Source organism: Salvelinus sp. IW2-2015, linkage group LG20, assembly GCF_002910315.2.
Source record: "Salvelinus sp. IW2-2015 linkage group LG20, ASM291031v2, whole genome shotgun sequence".
NCBI classification, from domain to species: Eukaryota; Metazoa; Chordata; class Actinopteri; order Salmoniformes; family Salmonidae; genus Salvelinus; species Salvelinus sp. IW2-2015.
Genome location: NC_036860.1, coordinates 48,278,514 through 48,299,700, shown reverse-complemented (window position 1 = coordinate 48,299,700; position 21,187 = coordinate 48,278,514). Strand labels below are relative to the sequence as shown.

The 21,187-nt window shown below is 43.7% G+C and overlaps 1 protein-coding gene across 1 annotated transcript; it reads left to right on the top strand.

The window, feature by feature from the left end:
* The first annotated feature begins 239 nt into the window (after window positions 1-239).
* LOC111980534 (sodium channel regulatory subunit beta-4) lies at window positions 240-20,052 on the top strand. Its single transcript, XM_024011314.2, has 5 exons — window positions 240-574; window positions 15,051-15,214; window positions 15,482-15,704; window positions 15,905-16,034; window positions 16,220-20,052. Exons 1-5 carry the CDS (start codon window positions 472-474, stop codon window positions 16,314-16,316), a joined length of 717 nt encoding a protein of 238 aa, XP_023867082.1. The 5' UTR covers window positions 240-471; the 3' UTR covers window positions 16,317-20,052.
* The last annotated feature ends 1,135 nt before the right edge of the window (window positions 20,053-21,187 follow it).

Here is a 21,187-nt window from a genome sequence, read left to right as displayed (position 1 = left end):
CTCGTCTGTCTCTCTCTCCCTTATCTTCTCTCTATCTCTTAATTCCTCAACGAGTCTGACGGCTTTCTCAGCAGGTTTAGGAGTGCTCTCTTAACCGAAAGGATTATAGACTATCTGAACTCCTTAGTTCGTCATGAGTTGGTATTAAGCTGTACCCTCCTTGCCTTACCCCCCCCCCCCCCCACATGTCCTATTTCTCCCCTCCTGCTCGCCCTCTGTCTAACCTACAGTCTTTATGATAGGAGTGTCGGGGCTGGCAGGCAGACGCACCGCTACCAGGACTGGATAACAACACAGTGGGACGTGGTGCCTCGGTTGGAACCAGATCAGTCGCCCAGGCACAACAAACAACCAGACCAGGGGGATTCAGGTTTACACAGACCTGACCAGTTTCTGAGGGGATAACTCCAGCCCAACGGACCCTGGGCTGGATCCCACAGCAGGGGGTGTTTTGGACGGGATCGGAGTGCCATGGAGGTTCAGGGGAGTGGGCCTGAGGAGCCCAGGTCCAAGTATCTGTTGTCCTCACACACCACCTGGCCCCGGACCAGCCTGATCATCACTTTACTGCTCAGTAAGACTTTCTGTCTCAGTCATATATCACTTCTCTTTCATCCAATCCTTCTCTCTCTGCACCTCTCACTCCCAGGTTGTCCTCTCTCTCTTTCTGTTGAGTAAAGTTTTAGCAATTTCCCCAATTCCGCAACCCCAACTGCCCTGTAGTGTGCTATGAAACATTTACTGCATTTGCGATCGGATGTAATTTTGCAGATTCTCCAGTTCCATAGAATGGACTCATTACAGTTCAAATCTTGCTCTCACTTCAGAATGGTAGGCAACATTGTGGAGGTTGGCTTTTCATTGTGTGGATTGATTGGTGAAATTTTATAGTTTAATTTCTGTGGTGGCTAGAAACTGCTGTCAGTTTGCATGCTGAAGTATGTTCGATGGATAACTAATCATACGTCACCATATAGAATGGGGATTTTATCATCTCAGTGTACATAACATCCCTCTGTTTCACAACCTGAATCCGAGTTCAGAGGTTTGTCACTAAATACGTCATCCAGAGTATTATTATGCAGGACCTATCAGTGGCAGCCAATTGCACAAGCATTCTATCAAAGCAATAGTATTCATAAGAATTAAAAGGACTAAAATAATATATAGTGCATTCGGGAAGTATTCAGACCCCTTGACTTTTTCCACATTTTGTAACGTTACAGCCTTATTCTAAAATGGGTTAAATACATATTTTTCTTCATCCATCTACACACAATAACCCATAATGACAATGCGGAAACAGTTTTTTTTTGTGTGCAAATGTATTACAAATAAAAAACAGAAATACCTTATTTACATAAGTATTCAGACCCTTTGCTATGAGACTCGAAATTGAGCTCCGGTGCATTCTGTTTCCATTGATCATCCTTGAGATGTGTCTACAACTTGATTGGAGTCCGCCTGTGGTAAATTAAATTGATTGGACATGATTTGGAAAGGCACACACCTGTCTATATAAGGTCCCACAGTTGACAATGCATGTCAGAGCAAAAACCAAGCCATGAGGTTGAAGGAATTGTCCGTAGAGCTCCACGACAGGATTGTGTCGACACATCCCTACTGTGAAGCATGGTGGTGGCAGCATCATGTTGTGAGGATGTTTTTCAGTGGCAGGGACTGGAATCAAGCGAAAGATGAACAGAGCAAAGTACAGAGATCCTTGATGAAAACCTGCTCCAGAGRGCTCAGGACCTCGGACTGGGGTGAAGGTTCACCTTCTAACAGGACAACAACCCTAACCACACAGCCAAGACAAAACAGGAGTGGCTTCGGGACAAGTCTCTGAATGTCCTTGAGTGGCCCAGCCAGAGCCCGGACTTGAACCTGATCGAACATCTCTGGAGGTACTTGAAAATAGCTGTGCAGCAAAGCTCCCCATCCAACCTGACAGAGCTTGAGAGGATCTGCAGAGAAGAATGGGAGAAACTCCCCAAATACAGGTGTGGCAAGCTTGTAGCTTCATACCCAAGAAGACTCGAGGCTGTAATCGCTGCCAAAGGTGCTTCAACAAAGTACTGAGTAAAGAGTCTGAATACTTATGTAAATGTTTTTTATTTCTTATACGTTTGTAAAACATTCTAAAAAAACWGTTTTTACTTTGTCATTATGGGGTATTATGTGTAGGTAGATGAGGGAAAAAACGATTTAAACCATTTTAGAATAAGGCTGTAAGGGTAACAAAATGTGGAAAAAGTCAAGGGGTCTGAATACTTTCTGAATGCACCGTAAGTACTTTATTGATATCAGACATTACCAATTTAACACATTTTATTTTATATTTACAGTAAACACAAAAGCAAGAGCTTTTGTGCAACATTGAGTTACTGTATTGAATTTTCTTTAGCTTTTAACTCTGAGTCAATTTTATTCCYGTTAACAACATTTCAGTGTGATGAGAAGCTCCTCTGTAGGCCCAGGTTAATAGAGTAATAATGCAGTTGGCTGGTATCAGTGGAAGTGCAGTGGGGTAATGGGGACTGGTCTGAGATGAAGTGAGGGATGGCATCAAGACAGCAGCATCTGCTYTGTGAAATATTGTGGTCATATCATTAACAGCTAGACAGACTAGGAGCTGTCAGCCAGGCTCAGTCAGGTTCAGGTTCATGCTCTGAGGTTCTCACGCTCTGAGCCAACAGGACTGCAAGACAAGTCCACTCCGTCCCTCCCCTCCAGCCAAATTATGCCTCGGTGTCTGCAATTAAACTATTTAATATCCACACGATTGCTGGGTGATTTAGGAAATGCTGTAGGCTCATAGTTTAGAGGATTTTCTTAGTCTATCAACATTTTTGTCTAAAATGTTGATAGAGTTCATGATGTGTGCTCAGTTCTGGTACTATGGATGATATAGTTGTACAGGTAGGTCTATGAGGTTTCGTGATAGAATTGTTCTTGAAAGAGACACATGTAGGTTAGAAAGTAGAGCATCACTGTTCCAGTTAGAAGCCTAGCACAAGGGAGAGCCTCACAAATGACAGTTTGGAAACAAAGTAATTACATAAGCAACCCAGTGGAGACTGCTTCTGACAGAATCCATAGGAGGGTCTAGGGTCAGGGTGCCTTTATTTTTCTGGGACAATCACCATGTGAAGTGTCCTGGGGTGTGATGTCCTGGTTTGGCTCTGATTGGGATTTGGTATGAGGCTGAGTCTTTGCTGGATTATCTCAACCTCACTGGATTTGTCTCTTACCTTGTTATTTTTCCATTCAAGTTAATGGCCATATCCTGAAGAACCTGCACTATCTTCAGTTACAGCTATATATCAATGGTCACCAAACAGCAGAGAAAATATATAGACACAGATGCAGGGTTGTCACTAATTTCCACAGCCACAAAGTCATAATTATGACTAAACTCCTTCTACAATTTATCTTCTTAAAATCTGATTTTCAACCTTACCATAACTTTAAATTAAGACCAAAAAGCAAATTTTTGTAGCCAATTTTGACTAAACTGTGGAATCTGATTTTGTGGCTGTGGTATCTAGTTGAAAACCAGATGCAGAATCACAATGCAGAGTTACAGAGAAAGACAACGAGTGAGGAAAAATGAGAGCGGACCAAATAACAGTGAAAGAAATGAAAAGTGGAGAGAGACAGAGAGAGAGAGAGAGAGAGAGAGGTGCATCTGCCCTGTGGGTCGTTCCATTTCATTTCAGCAAGTCATGACACCCACTATCTTTGATTATTCTGAAATAATTTCTGTAGTTAGAAACGAATAAGATTAGCATTCCTGCTACATTATTTTAATGAAAAATCATTTGAACTCTGAGAATTTAAGCTAATTGATTGCATCCAAATTGGCCATTTAAATGTATAGGATTCATATAATATTAAATAAATATAGTACCTAACATTACTCTAACAATGAGTAAAACATGAGGAATCCAAAGATATTGTCAAAAGCCAGCCACGGACCCCCCACACCAATCCCACCCTAACAATGAGTATACAGTAATAATTTCTCTGTCTGACAAGTAGTATGGAGCTGCAGCTCTGAGTATTGTTTCTTCATCCTAGGCAATGTGTTCTCAATGTGTTCTCCTCCTTCAGAGAAATTAGACATTGAAGTTACAGTAGGTTTATGTTCCAACCCACACTACCATTGAAAAGTTTGGGGTCACTTAGAAATGTTATTGTTTTTGAAAGAAAAGCAAGTTTTATTTTGTCCATTAAAATAACATAAAATTGATCAGAAATACAGTGTAGACATTGTTAATGTTGTAAATGACTATTGTAGCTGGAAACAACAGATTTTTAATGGAATATCTACATAGGCGTACAGAGGCCCATTATCAGCAACCATCACTCCTATGTTCCAATGGCACTTTGTGTTAGCTACTCCAAATGTATTATTTTAAAAGGCTAATTGATCATTAGAAAACCCTTTTGCAATTATGTTAGCTGAAAACTGTTGTGCTGATTTTAAAGAAGCAATACAACTGGCCTTCTTTAGACTAGTTGAGTATCTGGAGCATCAGCATTTGTGGGTTCGATTACAGGCTCAAAATGGCCAGAAACAAAGATCTTTCTTCTGAAACTCGTCAGTCTATTCTTGTTCTGAGAAATGAAGGCTATTCCATGCGAGAAATTGCCAAGAAACTGAAGATCTTGTACAACGCTGTGTACTACTGCCTTCACAGAACAGCGCAAACTGGCTCTAACCAGAATAGAAAGAGGAGTGCGAGGCCACAGTGCACAACTGAGCAAGAGGACAAGTACATTAGAGTGTCTAGTTTGAGAAACAGATGCCTCACAAGTCCTCAACTGGCAGCTTCATTAAATAGTACCCGCAAAACACCAGTCTCAAAGTCAACAGTGAAGAGGCGACTCCGGGTTGCTGGGCAGAGTTTAGGCAGAGTTTTAAAGAAAAAGCCATATTTCAGACTGGCCAATAAAAAAGAAAAGATTAAGATGGGCATAAGGACACAGACACTGGACAGAGGAACTCTGCCTAGAAGGCCATCATCCCGGAGTTTCCTCTTCGCTCTTGACGTTGAGACTGGTGTTTTGTGGGTACTATTTAATGAAGCTGCCAGCCGTTTCCAGCTACAATAGTCATTTACAACATAAAAAATGTCTACACTGTATTTCTGCTCAATTTTATGTTATTTTAATAGACAAACATTTGCTTTTTCAAAAACAATGACATTTCTAAGTGACCCCAAACTTTTGAATGGTAGTGTACATCTTGATATTACCAGGTTCTAACCACTAGATGGTGCTGTTCCCCCCACCCTCAATGTTAAAGGTATAGTTCACCCAAATTACATATTAGTGTCCTTATCCTGTAAAGGCGTCAGCATGCTTCAGTTATATATATTTGTTTCTATGTACCTGCACTGTTGGAGCCCGGAGCATCTGCTTCCCTGTACATGTCACTACTAAACAAACTCTAATGTTATTATTATTATTTTTGTATTTTACCTGCTTTTTCTCCCCAATTTGCGATCTTGTCTATTCGCTACAACTCCCCAACGCGCTCGGGAAAGGCAAATGTTGAATCATGCGTCCTCCAAAACATGATCCGCTAAACCTCGCTTCTTAACACCCGCCACCTTCACCTGGAAGCCAGCCACACAAATGTTTCGGAGGAAACACTGTTAAACTGATGATCGAAGTCAGCCTGCAACTCCTGCCACACAAGCGGTTTCTAGAGCGTGATGAGCCAAGTAAAGCCCACCTGGGCAAATCCTCCCCTAACCCGGACGAAGCTGGGCCAATTGTGCGCCGCCTATGGAACTCCCGGTCACGGCCGGTTGACATAACCTGGGATCGAATCCGGGTCTGTAGTGATGCCTCAAGCACTACGATGCAGTGCCTTAGACCGCTGCGCCACTCGGGAGGCAAACTAAATCTAATCTAAACCTAGTAATATCAGGATGTAGGATGGGACGTAAACCTAACAGCTTCAAATACATAAAATTAATTGGGAATAGATTACAGAGGATGAAGAAACAATTCTCAATACTGCAGCGCCATCCTATTTGTCAGGCATAGAGAACTGATACTGTATTCTTTTTGTTTGGGTGGGATTGGCGTGGGTTGTGGGAGGTAGCTTTTGGACATTTCTTTGGATTCCCCATGTCAACAAAACAATGTTGCAAAAATGCTAATCTAACAACAGAAACAATTTCAGAACAATCTGAGATGTGTGTGAGTTTCTGCAGCATCACTGTGCTGCATTGGGACAGTGTGTGTGTGTGTGTGAGAGAAAGAGAAAAAGAGGGAAGGAATCGGAGTGAAAGAGTAATTTTGCTCCCTGTGCAGCGCTCCCTGGAGTTTACAGCCATGTATTATCCCAAACTGCTTGTCTAAACCTGACCTTGAGTTGGTTATTGATGTGTCACACAGCTGAGGTGTGATGTAAAAACAGAGAGGGGGGAAAAATATTTAGGAATGGGGGCTGTAGAGGGACAAACAGAGCAAGAGAAAATGGGATAGAAAGGGACAGCCAGGACKGTTAATACTATTGTTTAGTGAATTTGAGGAGAGGACAGACTGGGCAGAGGTGGAAAGTATGTGAGCAGCATTACTGTATAGTCCCAGTGATGGCATGTAACCAGACTAACCATCCATCATCTTTAGGTCCACTTGAGAAGTGTTGGTGTCGGCATTATCTGGATTGTGTTAAAGAGGTGGTGGGACCTGCGTTATTTGGATTCCCTTAAAGGGGAGATGAGCCCGAACTAATTAGCTAATTACTGAGTTTAATGGCCTCACAACATCCCAAACACACAAACTGTACATACAGATGTAGGATCTTAATTTGAGCAAGTTTGCTGCAGCAACAGGAAATGTAAATGATGTGGATAATAAATTGCCATTTTTGTAGGGGTTGATACTTTTATTTCAAAGGGGAAATTACACACTGTAGACACCTTTTTTAAACCTCACAAGTTAAACATTTCCTGCTTATGTTATTTTTAGTATTACATTGTTGGATTTAGAGCTTGCAAGAAAAACATCACTGTAACATTGAAACTTGAGTTCTCCTGCAACAGGGTGATCAAATGAAGATCCTACATCTATATGTAGGAATAGCTCTTTTTTCCCCCCCTGTCCCATCCTTCTTTCCCCTTCTTTCACCCTCCCTCTCACTACCGCTAGACTGGGGGTCTGTGCCATAAGATTACTGCAGACCTAAGTGTGTGCATACGTTTGTGGCGGATGTGTATGCAAATGAAAGTACGGAAGTGTATATACACTTGTCCTGTCTTATTGCAATATGCACATTCTCTGTACAATAGTTAAGCGTGCAGTTTCTCATTTGCTAAGAAGCGTCGGTCAATACTGAAGCCACTTCAAAACTCTAGTCTGCATTACCAACATGAATCTTGGCCAAACAGTTAATCTCACCTCCAAAACACTTTATACTGTACATGCAAAAAAATAAGCTAGTTCGACCATAACTGGCAACAATTCTCACTCAGAAAGCAACGTTGTCACTCATAACACACTGACCTTAAACACACTAACAGGGAGCATTACATAAATTAACTTTTCTTTGAATTATTTCACATAAATCAATATTTCATTACAATAACACCTTTTCACTTTGACTATACTAAAGTATATGTAACAAGAATGAATCAGAAATGCCGCAATTTGCGTCAATAGCCTTTATTTTTTCTATATCTTTGCATATAGTCATTTACTTAAATTGAAACAAAACATTCCTGAAATTCCAGGGCTGCAATAATAATAAAAACATGTATAGTAGAATCCCTCATTGTACAGTACTGTGAGGGTTTTAGTTCTCCTTCTCTCCTGCATTTGGCCACAAGTTCTCATCAACATCACATTTTGTGTCTTCTCTGGCGATCTTGGAAAGTATCTTCTGGAATGTCTAATCTAACCCTGGCAGTCTTCAGGAGAAGTGTCTCCACACCCTGGCAGTCTTCAGGAGAAGTGTCTCCACACCCTGGCAGTCTTCAGGAGAAGTGTCTCCACACCCTGCGTTCATGGCCTCCAGTAAGGACATCTGGTCATGTGAATGGTGGTCATAAACCTTCCACCTCCACGCAGAGAAACTCCTCTATGGGGTTTAGGAAGGGAGAGTATGGAGGCAGGAATAGTACTGACATCCTGGGATGTGCAGCAAACCAGTCTGTGACTGCAGCAGTTTGGTGGAATGCCACATTATCCCACACAACAACAAAGGTAGGGGAGTTTCTTGCCCTTCTTTCCTCCGCTGCCACAAGTCAATTATGCAGGTCATCCAGAAAAGAAACGAGCCTCTCTGTATAGTAGGGGCCAATGAGTGGTTTGTGTAACAGCAACATTGTGATGTTAGCTCCTCTCGGGCCTGGGACATCCACGGTTGATCTGTACAATCAAATTTCATTCCTCTGCAGCACGTTTTTGCCAGGTTGAATCCAGCTTCATCCACAACGAAGAATGTCTGTGAAGTTTGCCTGACTTCCATCTCCATTACTCTCTAAAATACAGTAAATCCACAGTATTACAGTACTTTACATTATGCATAGCTGTGTATGTACCCTCTTTGGTTATTGAACAGACATCTTACCTGGACATATTGATACCACAGTTCTTTCACATGTTCACCATTTCTCTGAAAGGGTACAGTGTACAACTGCTTCATCCTTATTTTATGTTTCTCTAGGACTCTTGCAATTGTCGTTGTGCTGACCGTATTCACATTCCTAAAAGTGATATTGTCTGCCAGCACTCTGTCCCGAATTTCCCGCAGTTTTATTGCATCGTTGCCAATTACCATGTCAACAATGGCAATTTCCTGCTCATCTGATAATATTCTGCCTCTCCCTCCTGTGGGAGGCAACCTTTGGATCCAACTGAAAAACACAACAATCAGCATATTTCAAAATGTCAGTACATGTAAAAATACTGTATTGTACTGTAATATGTAGTTCAATTATCATAGAAGGATGCACATCTCACCTGCTGTTTTGCTGGAAAATTCGTACTATTGAACGCTGCAGATCAGGTATCAAGGTAAGACCCAAGTGCAGACTGTGTGAAATAACAATGTTTATTGTAACAGGGGCAGGCAAACGACAGGTCAAGGCAGGCAGGGGACGATAATCCAGAGTAGGAGCAAAGGTACAGGATGGCAGGCATGCTCAGGCAGAGTTCAGTAATCCAGAGGTAGAGCAAAGATACAGATCGGCAGGCAGGCTCAGGGTCAGAGGCAGGCAGAGTGGTCAGGCAGGCAGGCTCAATCAGGACAGTCAAGGGTCAAAACCAGGAGGGCGAGAAAAAGAGAGACTGGGAAAAGCAGGAGTGCAGACTGATGGCGCCGACAGAGATGGTCGCCTCACTTCGCGTTCTTAGGAAACTATGCAGTATTGTTTTTTTTTATGTATAATTTCTTACATTGTTACCCCAGGAAATCTTAAGTCTTATAACATACAGCCGGGAGGAACTATTGGATATAAGAGCAACGTCAATTTACCAACCTTATGACCAGGAATATGACTTTCCCGAAGCGGATCCTCTGTTTGGACCACTACCAAGGACAATGGATCGGATCCCAGTAGGTGACCCAAAACAATGGTGCAGACGGAGCGGTCTTCTGGTCAGGCTCCGTAGACGGGCACATCGCTCACTGCTCCCAAGTATACTACTCACCAATGTCCAGTCTCTTGACAACAAGGTAGATGAAATTCGAGCAAGGGTTGCCTCCCAGAGAGACAGAGATTGTAACATTCTGTTTCACGGAAACATGGCTCACTCAGGATACGTTAGTCGGTACAGCCACCTGGTTTCTTCACGCATCGCGCCAACAGAAACAAACATCTCTCTGGTAAGAAGGGCGGGGGTGTATGCCTTATGATTAACGAGTCGTGGTGTGATCATAACAACATACAGGAACTCAAGTCCTTTTGTTCACCTGACCTAGAATTCCTTACAATCAAATGCCGACTGCATTATCTACCAAGAGAATTCTCTTCGATTATAATCACAGCCGTGTATATCCCCTCCAAGCAGACACCTCGACGGCCCTGAAAGAACTTCATTGGACTCTATGTAAACTGGAAACCACATATCCTGAGGCTGCATTTATTGTAGCTGGGGATTTTAACAAGGCTAATCTGAAAACAAGGCTCCATAAATTTTATCAGCATATCGAATGCGCGACCCAGGCTGGCAAAAATTCTGGATCATTGCTACTCTAACTTCGCGACGCACACAAAGCCCTCCCTTTGGCAAATCTGACCACGACTCCATTTTGTTGCTCCCAGCCTATAGACAGAAACTAAAACAGGAAAAGCCCGTGCTCAGGTCTGTTCAACGCTGGTCCGACCAATCTGATTCCACGCGTCAAGATTGCTTCGATCACATGGACTGGGATATGTTCCAGATAGCCTCAGACAACATTGATGTATACGCTGATTTGGTGAGCGAGTTTATCAGCAAGTGCATCGGTGATGTTGTACCCACGGTGACTATTAAAACCTTCCCCAACCAGAAACCCTGGATTGATGGCAGCATTCGCGCAAAACTGAAAGCGCGAACCACTGCTTTTAATCATGGCAAGGCGACCGGAAACATGACCGAATACAAACAGTGTAGCTATTCCCTCCGCAAGGCAATCAAACAAGCTAAGCGCCAGTATAGAGACAAAGTAAAATTGCAATTCAACGGCTCAGACGTGAGAAGTATGTGGCAGGGTTTACAGTCAATCACGGATAACAAAAAGAAAACCAGCCCCGTCACGGACACCGATGTCTTGCTCCCAGACAAACTAAACTTCTTTGCTCGCTTTGAGGACAATACAGTGCCATCGAACCATCGCAGGGCTGGCGGCCCAGACGGCATCCCTAGCCACGTCCTCAGAGCATGCGCAGACCAGCTGGCTGGTGTGTTTACGGGCATATTCAATCAATCCCTATCCGCTGTTCCCACATGCTTCAAGAGGGCCACCATTATTCCTGTTCAAAAAAGCCCCGTAGCACTCACTTCCGTCATCATGAAGTGCTTTGAGAGACTAGTTAACGATCATATCACCTCCACCCTACCTGAGACCCACTCCAATTTGCTTACCGCCCCAATAGGTCCACAGACGACGCAATCGCAATCACACTGCCCTAACCCATCTGGACAAGAGGAATACCTATGTAAGAATGCTGTTCATCGACTACAGCTCAGCATTTAACACCATAGTACCCTCCAAACTCACCATTAAGCTCGAGACCCTGGGTCTCGACCCCGCCCTGTGCAACTGGGTCCTGGACTTGCTGACGGGCCGCCCCCAGGTGGTGAGGGAAGGAAACATCTCCACCCTGCTGATCCTCAACACAAGGGGGCGTTCTCAGCCCTCTCCTGTACTCCCTGTTCACCCATGACTGCGTGGCCATGCACGCCTCCAACTCAATCATCAAGTTTGCAGACGACACTACAGTGGTAGGCTTGATTACCAACAACGACGAGAACCCCTACAGGGAGGAGGTGAGGGCCCTCGAAGTGTGGTGTCAGGAAAATAACCTTGCACTCAACGTCAACAAAACGAGATGATCGTGGACTTCAGGAAACAGCAGAGGGAGCACCCTCCTATCCACATCGACGGGACAGTAGTGGAGAAGGTGGAAAGTTTTAAGTTCCTCAGCGTACACATCACGGACAAACTGAAATGATCCCCCGACACAGACAGCGTGGTGAAGAAGGCGCAACAGAGGACAAGTGGCAGTCAGACAAGGTTTCGACTCTAGACACAAATGGTGGGAAAAATACAGAGGGTACGGGGCTTACAGAGGACGAACAGCAGAGTGGCTAATGATCTTGGAGTGGGGGGAAAGGTCTTGGCATCTGGGGGTGTAGCCGCGGAAATATAGCGACGTGCCAGCGCCTCAGGCTTGACTTTCTTGGATACCGGTCGGTGCTGCAGAAGCGAAGTGGCCTTACTGAACCCCTCCTGGAGGTTCTGGTAATCTGCGGAGCGGTCCGGGGCAATTTCCAAGCCCCCAGGAAGACATCCCAGGGCAGGCAGAGCTGACTTCAGGCAATGAGTGTGGCAGGACGGACACCAGCCCACGATGGCACCAGTAGCTCAGTCAATGGAGGGATTGTGTCGTTGGAGCCAAGAGAATCCCAATACCACGGGAACCTGCGGAGACTCAACCAGAAGGAATTTGATCGTCTCGCTGTGGTTCCCCGACACTCGTAGGTTGACGGGGGTGGTCTGGTGGGTGACCTGGCCTATAGATCGCACGTCCAGCACTCTAACACCCATAGGAATGGAGGGGTTGAGTGGGGATGCCCAGCTCGGATGCTAGGGTAACGTCCATGAGACTCACATCGGCCCCCAAGTCGATGAGTTCCTGGAGAGACTTGGACTGGTCACCCCACAGCAGGGTGGCATGGAGAGGGGGGCGAGTAAGGGGAGAAGAACAATTATCTTTAAGACCCACCAGTGTACTCAATCCAACGAATGAGCTAGATCTCTTGAAGGAACAGGTATCCACAAAATGACCGGCAGTACCACAATACAGACAACTCTGGTCCCAAGTCTGCGTATGCGTTCGGCTGGGGACAGCCCTGCCGAGCTGCATCGGCTCGGGAAGAGGTGAATCGGCAGTCTCCGGAGGCTCTTGGAGGGACTCGGGTAAGCGTGGATCCTCTCCGACGTAGACGCCGGGTACTTCCAGAGTTCATCAGCTGCAAGTTGGGATCCCTGAGTGAGTGTGGAACTCCACCGCATAGTCTGTCACACTGAGGGTGTCCTGCCGATGCTGGAGTAACTTCCTGGCAGCCTCTCTCCCGGACTCCGGAGCCTCAAACTTTTCTCCCCCCGCCACGTATACCTCCAGACTGAGGCAGACGGCAGATTCTTGTTTCAACACTGCCGTGGCCCAGGCGAGTGACCTCCTGGACATCAGCGTAATAATGTACGCTATCTTCGAGGGGAACGAAGAAGGCTGCAGCTCGAAAATGAGGGAACACTGGGAGAGAAAGGCCCGGCAGATTCTGGAGTCTCCATCGTAGCGCTCTGGGGGATGTAAGCGGGGCTCCCGGGAAACCAGGGTGACGGCGCTGCTACCAGCCGGGCTACAGAGGGTCTGGGAGGTTACCYTCGTGGTAGGCTGCCTAGTGGGCAACCCATGGAATTGCTCTCGCAAGGCTAGGTCGTGACGTTAGGCCACGTCCTGGAACCTTTCCATCAGACCGCGAAGCAACTCCTCATGCCTACCAATTGTGGCTCCTTGGGAGGAGATGGCATTGTGGAGCTGGTCCAAGTCTGCTGGGTCAGTTTGTACTATCAGGTATCAAGGTAAGACCCAAGTGCAGTCTGTGTGAAGTAACAATGTTTACTGTAACATGGGCAGGCAAACGACAGGTCAAGGCAGGCAGGGGTCAATAATCCATAGGTGGAGCAAAGGTACAGGACGGCAGGCATGCTCAGGCAGGCAGGCTCAGAGTCAGGCTAGGCAAGGGTCAAAACCAGGAGGGTGAGAAAAAGAGAGACTGGGTAAAGCAGGCACTGAGACACAAAACCGCTGGTTGACTTGACAAACAAGACGCACTGGCACAGACAGAAAACACAGGTATAAATACCCAGAGGATAAGTGGGGAAGATGGGCGACACCTGGAAGGGGTGGAGACAAGCACAAGGACAGGTGAAACAGATCAGGGCTTGACAGCACCCTTAAACCGGCCTCTCTCAAAGAGAGACCATGGTTTACAACAACATGATCAATAATTGTGGCCCTTATCTCATCAGAGACCACCGCTCTTGGTCTTCCTCTCCTTTGTCCTCTACACATTCTCCCACTCCCTGCCACTCTTCTTTCCCCACCAACCTGTCTACCTTGAGCCATGTTTCCAAACTAAATCATTCCGAAGCCGTCCTCTTTTGTCTGTTTTGGTAATGAGACCAAAAACAGGACACTTGGGTAGACTTTCAGCTGAAATTGCAATCAGCTGTGTTTGGAATGATTAAATATTCTGCGGAGATGTTCTATATGTTTCAATCTAGTTACTGCAGAAATGCATGACATTTGCCATCATTCTGTTTTGAATGTGTTTTTAACAGTTTTAGAAACAGTGTGTTAGCATTTGAAAACATGCTGCAAATATATAGTTTTGCAGGTCGTGGAGTATGATTGAGAAAAGAGTTAATTGATTTCGGAGAATGTGGTCATTGAATGCATTTTGTGTGAAAGCAATGAAAAATGATTCACAGTTTGGTCCACATACACTTCTGTTTCACTGACTGTGAAGAGTTTTGACAATGTGATTTCAGTTTTGACCAATGCATGTTAGCGATTGAAAAAAACTAAGTGTATGTTTCATTAGTAAAATGGGTAATCGTTCATATATTTTGCTGTTCCTATCCTTCTGTCAGTAACTATCTGGGTTAAGGTCAAAGGGAAGACATCAGAACCAGATATGATATTGACCCTCAGTTTAGGTCAGACATAGGGCTCTATTTAATCCGTATTGCTATTCAGTGTTACAGCGTGATTGAAATTTAAAGGRAATGTTCCCTCGTTAGCGGAGACTGCATTCACGGTAAACGCTGCAGATGTCGGCTCAATAGGAAATGTACTTTTAAATTTCTTTCAGCGATACAGGTTGAATAGAGCCCGTAGTCTTCAAATCCGTGATAGTTGGCAGGATCAGTTAAGAAGGGATAGGGGTAGAGAGGATTACAATAGACATCAGTCAATCATTCTTTGACAGCTCTACAGTATGTCAATGGATGAGCTATAGTAACCTGTGAATGGGCCAGGGATGAGTACATCTCTCTCTCACACAAAGTGCAGCACAATTTGACAGGATTGTAAAAGAGACGAGCTGGCAAGTTATGCACTTGTTAAGTAAAATAGATGATATTTCGGGAAGGATTTAATTCTGGAAACAGTATCCATTGAAATGTTGAAACCACATGAGTAGACTGTGTACTTTCATTTCTCACTCAGGTGTGTGTTGTCTTTTTCCTTTCTGTATTTGTTAGTAGTATTGTGTACTACCTTTTAAATGTTCCCCTGCCCCCTCCCTCCCAGGTGTGTGGTCTGCTCAGGGCCTGGAGATGTCCACAGGGAAGGTCCCGTTCCTGGAGGCGTTGAACGGCAGTACTGTGATTCTACCCTGCACCTACGCCAGCTGTATCGGCATCAAAAACCTCTACTTCAACTGGCAGTACAACGACAACGGCACTATGCAGAAGGTGGGTCAGAGCTGCCCTGGCCCACTGCAGCAACAGCAGCCACACAACAACTACTGTCATTTATGTCAGCTCAGATCTCACACTGATAGCGGCAGGGATATTCAAAGTCAGTGTGGGGAGATCATATTTTCAAGTGTTCTAATTTGTGGTGAAGACCCAATGATTTTTCTGCATCAGTAAGTGATATCTCTAATGTGAGTGTTTTGATTGGAGTTGTGGTCAGATATTGTGAGTGTCAGATGATTGTCGACTGCCTGGTCCTCTCAGGTGTGTGAGTCTGTGATTCCGTTAGACGGGATGGATCCCCATCCAGTGAGTATCTACCGGGAGCGGGTGGATTTTATCGGCACCGGTGATCACAACAACATCTCCATCCTGCTTTGGAACATCACCTTTGAGGACGAGGGCCAGTACACCTGCTTCGGACGCAACCCCAAAGAGAAGGGCAAGAACCACAGCGCTATCTTTACCCTTGTCGTGGTGGACGAGTGTGAGTATTAACTAGCGTTCTCTTTGCTTTACTGCAGGCAGATCATATACTGTAGGTCCTCTGGTGCTGCCAATGGGCAGGGCGGATACTATATGGACCACAACGTCTAGATGTGTTGTGCTGTAGACGATGCACTGTAGGTAGGTACTGTTTGTCTGATCAGCCTCTACCTTCTCCTCTCCCTGGTTCCTTCTCGGCAGTACGAGTGGTGGACAACACTCTCACCATCATAATTGCTTCTGCAGTGGGCGGAGCCATCGCCCTGCTGATGACTTTCATGCTGGTGAAGAACTTCATCCTCTTCGTTCTCTTCAAAATCGAGGAGAAGAAGTGAGTAAGACAGATAGGGCCACAGAAAGTAGCCAACTGGCCATCCACACAGAGGAACACCTTTAGCACATCTTGCCTCCAAACTGTAGTAAAGCATTAATAATGTTGGGCTACAATGTCAAATACGTAGAAAACGCAGGTGTCTCTTCTAACCCTCCTCTCTCCTCTGCTCCTCTCGTCCACAGAAAGATCGAGTGCCTTGTACAATCTTCCTCAGCAGATGAAACAAACAATGTCTCAGGATCCAAAACTTCGAAACCAACGACACCAAAGAAGAAATGAGAGTACTTGCATGTATGTACAACCATATATAAATATACAGTTATATCTATGCATATATTTATATGCACAAACATGTGTACGCACTCATGTGACTCCATGGGCAGGTTTCTTGGGCAGGTTTTTTGGACTGAGAAGCACGTCTGATGGAGATTCTTCATTGAAAGTGTTTGTTAGTCCAATAAGCTTAGGCTGTGTCCGGGAAACCACCCCCATATGTTCAAGTTGATATATTGTTTAAAAGAAAATCTTAAACCTAGGACTGTTTTTCATATGATAATTAAAAAAAAGAGATTCATTGAATATACGCTTGAGACAGGGAATAACGCGATGTAATAATGTTGTTTAAACTGTGCTGGATCCTGCTCCTCTCTTCACCAACCGCATTACCCTGGGCTTAACTGAAACTGTCTACAAATTCAAATATTGTGTTTTGTGGAAACACACAGTCTAATTCAATCTCCAGTGACATTCTTCCACTTCAGATTCAGCTTATTCAGTAATGCTCTGATTCACATAGTTTAGTGTTGTTTAGATAGAATACAATGATATTAACTCTGCCTATCCAAAAGTGATTCATTAAGCCTATTTTATAATATTTAGAAACAAAGGTCTTTAAAAGGGTGATACTGTGGTGAGACGTGAGAAAGGATCCAGTTCAGAACTTAATACACTTTCTTTGCTTGATATAAAGCACTGGTGCCTGTTAGCGCTTCTATCTTCCTCTGCTGATAGGAAGACTAAATACTGCAAAACCATTTACCAAATGCAGAAAAACGCAAGCGAATATTACTGCAAGCTGATGAATGAAATTATAGACAATCCCTTGAAACCAACCCCGTAGAAAAAATGAACCTCTAATAATGCTGCTTTTAAGACAAATAACCTTTTTAATGCATTTATAAGCATGTGAAACCCCAGGGCAGATTTAGAGACACAATGCTTGACAATAGACATGTACTCTCTCTTGTGTTCCTTTCCGGAATCCAAGATTTAACCACATGTAATGTGGTAAGTTCTGTCTGCTTTGAACCTGGATCTAAATCTCCTCATATCATGCCAACCCCTGCTACATCCAGTGTGCCAAGGCTATGCACACTATTTGGTAAAGTGGGTCTTCTGGCATGAACATTAACCCCCCCCCCCAACAGAAATATCCACCACATTTCTTATAGTAAGTCATTTACAAATGGATCTCTCTTTGCTGTACAGAGCACATTCACACACATTCATGTTTTTACACACTGCAATAAGTACCCAGCAGAATTTATGATGGTTCATTCATGGCTCATGATTCAACACAAATTCACCATCTGCAAAAAACAGATATCGATCAGCTACAGTCATTACGGATACCTCCACTAACTACACCATAAAGAGATGCATGGGGCAGCAGTTAAGTTGCAGGTAGAGTGAAAGACTGGAACAGATCTTTACTGGACAGTGTAGAATAGAGACATAACTAATATCCCATATTCAACCCATTTATTTTGCCAAACTGGGATAACCCTGAGAAACCCACGTCTGATCAGGAATGGACTGGGATAACCCTGAGAAACCCACATCTGATCAGGAATGGACTGGGATAACCCTGAGAAACCCACGTCTGATCAGGAATGGACTGGGATAACCCTGAGAAACCCATATCTGATCAGGAATGGAATGTCATTTGGTTCCTAAGTTACTATGGAAACCCATTGCTAGTGAACTACACTGTCAAGATACAATAGTGGCGTTTTTAACACACTGAATGTCTTGTTTTGAAGATACTTCCAGTGTGTGACAGAATTGAGGGAAAACCATGTTCAGGGAAGAAGTTCACGTCTATGTCCATTGTCCAGGAACTTGCTGAATCTGTCATTGTATAAACATAACAAATATACCTCCCTCAATCACTTGCTGAACCTGTTTCTAATGTGGACAACCCCTGGTGTTGCTGTTCCCATAGCATAGCCCTTCAAATAAATGCACTGGCTTGTAGCAATAGCAGGAGGATATTTTGGGCACTTTACCTTAGATATGTATATTCCTCGGCTGTGCTAGACATGTGTGTAAACAGAGATGTGTTGTATCGGTGGAGCAGTGAGCGAATGAACCTAAATGTATATTTAACATGAGGGTAAAGTTGAATGAATGACCTTTGCTATCTTAGATGAGAACAGACCGACACCATGGTTAGGCCATCGACAGTAGTACATGTACTATCTCTGGTTGGACATGGCTTTGAGCTTGTGGCACTGAATCCCTGGCTGATTCATACTCTCCTAAGATAACAGTGATACTATGCAAACACAAACACCACTACGGAGAGGAAGACATCCACGCACTGTAGGACAGGCTGCTGCAGTTCCCTCAATGGGATTTGCTTTCGCAAAGCTGGCCTGACATCACAGCAACATGACTATACTGTAGCTATTGCAGGATTCCAATAAACCATTTTGAGTTCCTTTTACTGTGATAATGTAAGCAATAAAAATGACAAGAGCAACAGTAATCAAAGTGGCATATGGGAAATGGAGTTGATCCAGGGTAGATGAGGAACATAGGCTTATAGTGCAAGGTTATTCAGTCCTTGAGGTCTGCAGCACTGCTAGTTTTCATTGTTTTTAAACGGAGACTGTCTGGTTCAGACCTGTGAAATCACCTGTAAAGAGATTCTGGCCAATCAATTAAGTACAAAGATGAAGTACATAGTGCAGACCTTGCTGCTCAGATTTGAATACTTATTTTGCCTGTAATGCACTGATGTATAAGCTTCCCCTTCTCACTCTGGGAAGCTAGCCTCTTTTTTCTGTTACTACAGTATGTGGCCCTTTTGTCAATGTTTGGAAGGCACATAGTGGTGTCTTCTCTCATGTATAGTTTAGGTCTGTTGTGATGTGTGAAAAGACCTTCAAAGGTTCCTGAATGTTAGAACCTATGGAGCTATGCAATATACAGTGTAATTTAAAGGAGCAACATGTAAGATTTAAGCAATAAATCAAATTGCATCATGTTTTTTTTAAGGAGACTGCTTACAAATGCTTAAAAATGACATAGTACAGCTTACCTTATCACAATCCGAAAAAGATTGTTACAAGGACGAAGAAGTTTTGTACTGCTAATGTTCTTGCTATTGTTGTCAACCTCACAAACGAGAACCAATCGTAATACAGGAAGTTGTACACAACTAATTTGCAGCGTCACGCAGCATTCTAAAAAATAGATTTTATTCTTGTGATATCTATTCCTTTGCTACTACTGGTATGTAATTGACATTTGGCACTAGTTGCAGGTGGAAATGTTACATGTATAACCTCTAAACAAAGCCGAACTGTGAAAGTGACTCACGTGTTCTGTTGAAATGCCCTTACACAGTTCTGGATGACCTAGTACCAACTGTCTTCCTTGTTCCCTTTATTTTGACAACTGTACTGAAAACTGGATAGGTGAAGCAAAAGTTCAATCTTTGTGGTTTGGAAATTCTGAGAACACTTTGTTGTGCCAAGTTGTAGTAGCGGAAATAGTGACCTCGTCCATTATTGCACTTAAGACAACAGAATGTTTGAATCTATAATGTACCCAGACATTACTGACCCCTTAGTCCCACATTCCTCTTCCAACTAATATGAATGTACAGCCATATTTCTCCCATTCCCTCAAATGATGCCTCCCATGTAATCTCTCCATCATGCATATCCGCTCAAATGTTATTTATTATAAAAAGCCACAAGAATCCAATAAACTTTTGAATACAACAGTACGTTGTCTTTTTTTTGCATGTCAAAATTGGACAAGTCGTTATCAATCAACCATAAAATATATATTTTTAATTAAATACATAACTCATACAGTACTTACATCTCTAAGACAATATAAAATAAGAATACAAAGAAACTTTACAGGTCAGTATTGTGAGTCAGTGCAATGTGTATGTCCTTTGACTGTGTGAATGTTTTCCAGAACCAATCAGCGCTCATTGAGAGAGAATACCAGTCAGTTTACAGTAGTTACCGCTGAGAGAAACTGGATTTTCAGTAGTACTTCTGAAAAAAAAGGAGAACCAAATCATATCAGGTAAGGAATTTCAACGACACCTGTAAAAGTGGGAATGCAACACAATGAGGTATCTGTTAACCATCACATACTCTGCAGTAAACCCCAGGGTGCCCCGGGGGGCACAGCCCACCCCCCAGCTCACCACCCCCACCAGCTGCCAAAACCAGACAGTGGGAGTCCCCTTGTGTTCCTGTCACCCTGGGAGAGAAAGAGGGAGTGAGAGCAAAATAAATGGCATTAGAAGATAGATAAATGCAAAGTATGACTACATTGCCAGTGTGATAGTCTAGCAAACTTACTAAAGGTAGACATTTTGTAGGCCTGTGTGTAACGGTGGAGCAGCTTTACCTGAAACGCGTCCACTTTGCCCTCCACCAACCACACTGAGCAGAGAAAGAGGATGAGTTAGAGGCAATCGGCAGTTGAAACAATAAAGCCAATTCCCCACCCGTTTCAGTAAAAAGCTGAGAGATGGGGTGACCTCCATGATATCAAAATTGTATTTTGAACCATGTTAGGACTATATGTTTGTGTATATTTACTTTGTTGACAAAGATTAAGCTTGTTTTAAGCCAAAGTATATTATGTTCGGATGGGGTACAACAGTTAAACTCAGTTTACGAGGCATTGATAAATTACATTCTTCAAGAATCAATGGGTATATATTTATATATATCTCATTCATTTATAAGTCCAAAAATGTATGTAGCAACTGCAGATTGTCCCTTTAAGAGAAAGTAGAGGCAGAGAGAGGTATGGTGAGATGAGAGGATGATGATAGAGAGAAGGTAAAACAGACAGTGGAGTGGGTGCTGTTGGTTTTGCTTGGGAAGGTG